The sequence below is a fragment of the Callorhinus ursinus genome, unplaced genomic scaffold (assembly GCF_003265705.2).
Source record: "Callorhinus ursinus isolate GAN/ISIS: 27379988/994484 unplaced genomic scaffold, GSC_fseal_2.0 scaffold21, whole genome shotgun sequence".
In the NCBI taxonomy this organism is placed as follows: Eukaryota; Metazoa; Chordata; class Mammalia; order Carnivora; family Otariidae; genus Callorhinus; species Callorhinus ursinus.
In genome coordinates, this window is record NW_027397083.1 from 7,197,090 (window position 1) to 7,203,241 (window position 6,152).

The 6,152-nt window shown below is 37.5% G+C and overlaps 1 protein-coding gene across 1 annotated transcript in view; it reads right to left on the reverse strand.

The window, feature by feature from the left end:
- Positions 1 to 3,281: 3,281 nt before the first annotated feature.
- HSD17B12 (hydroxysteroid 17-beta dehydrogenase 12) overlaps positions 3,282 to 6,152 on the reverse strand; it is a 171,573-nt gene continuing 168,702 nt past the window's right edge. Inside the window, exons 10-11 of the mRNA XM_025878361.2 lie at positions 4,989 to 5,138; positions 3,282 to 4,732 (exon numbers count right to left, since the gene is read on the reverse strand). Of these exons, the coding sequence (XP_025734146.1) occupies positions 4,628 to 4,732; positions 4,989 to 5,138 (255 nt within the window). The 3' untranslated portion in view covers positions 3,282 to 4,627. The remainder of the gene's footprint in view (positions 4,733 to 4,988; positions 5,139 to 6,152) is intronic.

Consider the following 6,152-nt stretch of genomic DNA (forward strand, 5'->3'; position numbering starts at 1 on the left):
TTTTACAAAGCAGCACACAGAATTCCCATATACCACCTTCCACCTAGATTCTTTCAATGTTAACATTTTAACATATTTGCTTAATCTTTTTCTGTATACATAATTTTTTTCTGAACCTTCTGAGATTAAGTTGCATAGATAATGTCCCATTATCCCTACTCTAGTGTGTACTTCCTAAAACTCAAGAGCTTTTTCTTGAATAACCACAGTACAATGCTCAAACTCAGGAAATTAACATTGATACAGTGCTTTTATCTAACCCACAGACCTTACTCAAATCTTAAACATTGTCTCAAAAATGTCATTCTTAATCAGGATTCGATCCGAGATCATGTAACATTTACTTGTCACATTTCTTTAGTTTTCTTTAATCTGAAACTTTTGACAAGTTTAAGTAGGTTATTTTGTAGGATATCCTTCAATTTGGATTTTTCTGATATTTCCTTTTGATTAGGTTCAGGTTATCACTTCTCGGCCTTTTGGCTAAGATCAGGTGTGATCAGGTTCAGGTTATACATTTTTGGCAGGAATACCACATAAGTGATGTAGTATCTTCAGTCCATGATAACACAATGCACAAAATATAAAATTGTCTTATTAAGGGTGATACCAACACAAGCTTTTTAAAAAGGAAATAGCATTTATAAACATTTGAATTTGTGCTTTTAAAAACAGTTCTCAACAGGTCATAGGTCAAAGTCATAGATTTTTAAATAGTAGCACTGAAAAAGAATGTGTATATATACATGTTTATGTACTCACACACACGCACCTGAATTGTGGGATGTAGCAAAAGGTAATTAAACTTAGAGCAACAGATGTTTATGTCAGAATAGAAAAAATGTTAAACATGAATGAAAAGTTCAATTTGTGAAATAAGAAAAGTAACAGAATAAACTGCCAGAAATCAGGAGAACATAAAATGAAAAGGGCAGAGAGGATCGACAAAGCCAAAAGTTGCTTCTTTAAAAACTAATAAAGGAGACAAATTTCTAGCAAAATGGTCAAGGAAAAGAATGTGAGAAAACACAAAGAATATTGGGAAAGGAAAGAGAAAGCTTACAAAAATCAATGATTCCTTCAGTCACATTATGCTAATACTTTGGGAAAAAAATATGAGGCAGTGCTTAGAAATTTGTTTTTCAAAATTGACTCAAGAAAAAATAGAAACCTTGAGTAGTCTTATTCCCATTAAAGCAACATCATCAGTAGCTAAAAATCTTCCCACAAATAAATACTAGGGCCAGGTGGTTTTATAAACTTTCAAGGAAAAAGACTGCTCCAATCTTTTAGTCTTCCAGAGTATAGAAAAATAAGCAACACTTCCCAGCTCATTTAATGAAGTTATAATATTGATATGAAAGCCAGACAAATATGAAGATTGCAAACCAATTTCCTAAACAAAGATGCAAAAATTCCAAATAAAATACCAGCAAATTGTATTCAGCAGTACAAAGATAGTGAATTATGACCAAGGTGATTTCATACTAGGAAGTCATAACTAAACTAACAAGATCTCTGAAATCTTCAGGAAAGACTTCACTCAGTATATAGTTCAGTATGTATGTACTCCTAGCCATTCTTGGCACGCACTCTCCTTGGGTTCTTTGCTCAGGCTGGTCTGCCTGATCTGCCCTTCTCCTACATAGCTGAAAGGCTTCCCCAGGACCGTTCAAAACCTCTCTCCACAGCCACCCTGAGTATACAAGCCTCCAACTCTTACCCTACGCACACTGATTCCCCATCCTCCTTACCTTGCTTCATCCACCGCCCCCCCATAGCATAAAGTACTTACACTATGTTACTCTTTCTTTCTTCTTTTTTAACCTGTCTCCCTCCTTTGCTTGCCTCCCCTTCCCCAGCTCAAATGTAAGCTCTACAGGGGCAAAAATTTTTGTCCCTTTGTTCACTGTAGTTTCTCCAGCACCCAGAAGAGTAAATAGCACGTGGTTAGCACTCAATAAATGCACCCAATGCTATATCTAGAAACTTTTGTAGTAAGGAAGACAAGCTTGCCTTGTATCCTTTTAGGATTATCATTTGTAGTACCCATTTCGCTTGCTTTTCAGTGACACAGGTAAAAGGAGAGTGCAAAGTTGTTAATATGCCATCATCACGTTAACATGGATTCATTTAATATGTTTGTGTTCATGCTGGACACCATGTTCCATTTCTAGATGTCTCTACATAAACCTCTACAGAAAGAATTACATTCCAAGAGGGAATTTAAATTCTGTCCACATGTTTATGTTTTCATCATGAGATGAGTATCAAAGTACAAAGTAGTGAGTCCTTAAACATTTTTTAATTGAATTAGTTTCCAACATATTCAATAAAGAGCTTTGATAATTTCCTTTGACACTGTAACTACCGAGCAAAGTAGTGGAATCCAGGACCACTTAAATCTCAGGTAATTTTTGGTGTCAATAGATTTAAAAAAAATTAGAGTACGACTTAAGTTCATTTCATTCTCATAAGGTATCACAATAAATCTCCTCTTCCACACTGCATCCGCACCATTTGTCTGGTGTCAGCAGTGACGCTCATTCCATATAAAGTTCAGGTCTGTCGTATTTCAATGCAATAGATGCTCCAGTGAGAGGAATTCATCTATTTAGGACAGGGCCACATTTGAGAAAATTGAGAACAATAATAACATCTGTATTTATTCCCAGTGCATGGGGGACTGGCACAAAGAAAAATCAGAATGGCAACGTCATTATGTGTGCAAGACAATTCTTCTCATGTTCCCCCATGCTACTGCACAGAAACAATGAAAGAACAAGAAATTAAAATCTGGCTCACTGTGTTGTGAGGTGAGCTAACTCTACATAAATCATTCTCTCTTTTACTCTACTCTCTCGGGTTCAAACCTTATCTAGCACACATCAGACTATAACATCAAGTTGATATAAAGTTAAGTCTAAAAACTGTGCTCCACTATTTTGAAAGTTTAGAGTACGCTGGGTTCTCTTTTAATGATTTTTTTCATGTGCCTAGAAACAGATTTTCATGCCATTATCTTCAGTCTTCAGTGTCAAATACAAGAGCACACTTGTCAAGTTGAAGTAGTAAAAGCTACAGCTCAGAAGTTTCTGACTTGGAGGGAAGGGAACATGTTTTGTATGCTTGTACATGGATCCCTCCCCAGCGCTACCAACTCCACTGAAAACTACCACCCACAGCAATCAACCAACCAACGTGTGAAAGCAAATAAAGTATCACCCAGGTCACTGTGGTTTCACCATTTCAACAAAAAAATGAGAGAGAAAAAGGCAATGTGTTTTTCATAAAACTACGTTTATTCAGTTTAAATGATTCTGAGATTATGTTCTTAATTTTTGGGTGCTAAAATGTCTTTTCTTCTATGTAATGATGCTAATGGATCTTCCTGTTTTTGTTTTATGTCCTTAGCTGGCAAAACTAAAAGCTAGAAACACCTAAACACTGCAATTACTTTTTTTTTTTTTTTTAACAAATCTCCTGGTGTTTAAAACTCAGAGCTTAGGAACCACAGCCTTGGTAAAGACCTACCTACCTTCCGTGTTACATGTCTCACAATACTGAATTATTTCTTGGTGATTTCCCTCAAACAAGTTATGGAGGAGGATAAAAATAAGTCTTCACTTATAGTAAGCCAGTGTAAAAACAGCCTTAATTTCAAGCACCGAAGAAATACATTTTCAATCATCACTGTGGTTAAATCACTCTTTATTAAAACTAGTCAGATTGTTATCTACAGGGTATCGATTTATCACTTCTCCATTATCATTACTGTTTTAGGAAAAGCCTGCAGTCACATATGCGAACAGGATTGATGTAGTACAGAAACAAAGGAGGCTGGGGTTCAAGCAGGCCACTCTCCTGGGTCAGGGATTTAGTGACACTGTAGGTGGCTGCTCATCTCAATGTATTTTTTAGTCCATTTACCTTTATAAATCATACCATATAGCTTTCAGTATTTACATGCATTGAAACTGAGAAGAAATATGTGTTAGAGGAAAGCATGTATTAGTGGGCTTCATGTGTCAAAAGTAACTCCATATTTCGTGTATTATTTTTATGCCATCAGCTACCTTTGAGAACAAAATTTCCACATAAATGTACAAACTGGGACATACTTTTAGAAAACCTCATAGCGATGCATATTACAGTGTGTCCTCCCATTAGGGAATCAATTAATCTCCACTCCCTCGAAGTGTTAATAACAAACAAAAAGAGTAGCTGGCCATTACTTTTTAAAGTATAATTCAGAGAAAATACAAGAACCATCATCATTGGCATTTTTGGGCCAAATGAAACCACTGAAGCATTATGTCTGACTCAATCATTCTGTGATTTGCCAAAATCATGTTCCTTCCGATTACACTGTTCTTGCTAGCATTAGTCCTATGTCCATTTGATAGGAACATTTATATTAAACTTCAAAATAACTCCTGGCAGTATTCAAAATATATGGCCAGAACTCCTAAAGGCAACTTTGCTTTCGTCCCAATTATGACAACATTTAGCCTTATTAGTAACTGATAAAATGACAACCGCAGACTTTGGAGAGAGGTGGGTGCCTTGCCGTAAACACGCGTAGGCCGGCACAGCTGGCCAAGCTACTCAGGGCAGTTACCAATGCTTAGTTCTTCTTGGCTTTCTTCATATAGCGAGCCCGCGTGGACTTGACAAAAATCATGGTCATTTTAAAATACAGCCAGGTAGGCATAATTGAAAGTATTGAGTCCTAGGAAAAGAAAATGGGGAGATATGTAATGACAGCCTACAGTCTGGGCTAACTTAGAGCACCAGATCTTACGCTTTACTCTATTGATGTTTTGTCGGTAAATCTGAAAGTTCTTGGGTGTTTAAAATAAAACATAGATGCCTCATTAGTAGGTCTAGACAATGTATAGATGCTGATACATCATGCTATTCTGTGACTCAGCAGGGAAGAAAACCCCAAAGCAAAGTACTGATTTGAGACTTGCAGAGCTACATACCATAAGAAAATGGACCGGGTATCCGGTGGTTCGGGACTGCAAGCCCACCGTTTTCATTGCAGACTTCACGTACGTCTCTGCAGATGGCTTATCCAGAGTTGGCTTTCGGATTTTCGACAGCTTTGTAGCTACGTAGTACGGCAGGACACTCTAGAAAGGCAACACACACCCACCACCACAAAACACAAAAACAAAAACAAAAAACATGCTGTTGATTAGGAAGACCACAAACTAAGAATTGCTTGATTGCTCCTAGTGGCAGAAAAATAGAAACACTGTGGTGAAATCTAAAGTCGGCTTGAGAGAATACATGACAGCATAAAATCAATTGTAATAAGGCAATCTATCAATGAAACAACTTGAGACTGAGAAAGTATTAAAAATAAGCAGAAATAGACCTTTGTGAACCTTTAAAAAGAAGGCACTTAAACAAACCTGGAGAGCAGAGGTTCCGGACAGGATACTCTTTCTACTCTGACGAAACTGAACATTGTTACAAAACCACCACGAAGATTTTTGACATTTTATCCTCCTAAAGAGACAAGGCTCATTTTCTTTCTAATTTGTGGCTCATTAAGATGGTTCTGTCAGCTTTGGTGCCTCTAATATAAGCATTTCCCCTTCTCAGACTTTAGCTACTACTCTTCCTCCCTAGTTTCTTACCACTCTGTGTCCGAGTTTTATAAACTTTGCTGCTGATAAGATAGGATCTCCCACCACCAACCTTTTTTTTTTTTTTTCTTTTTTCTTTGTCCGGGGGAGACATGTGGAAACAGCTTGGGTAACCAAGAGACCCTTGACGGGAGTGGCGTGGGAGGACAGATCTGAACGCTACCTGTTAGAAGAACTTAACCAACGTCAGGTTTGTTATTGCTTAAGCTTGACACATTCGGATAGGATTCAACATAGAACACAAGGAGACCCTATTACAACGGGTCCCCAGTCATGATGCCAGAGGTTCCTTCTATAGTTTGAAATAACTTGGGCTTGGTTTTCACCAAAGAGTAAATGTATTCTATTTACATATTTACATGTGCACGAGAGGAAAGGGTATCAACGACAGTGATACTTCTGTTAAAGAAGAGGCTTGAGGGCGCCTGGGTGGCTTAGTCGTTAAGCATCTGCCTTTGGCTCAGGTCATGATCCCAGGGTCCTGGGATCGAG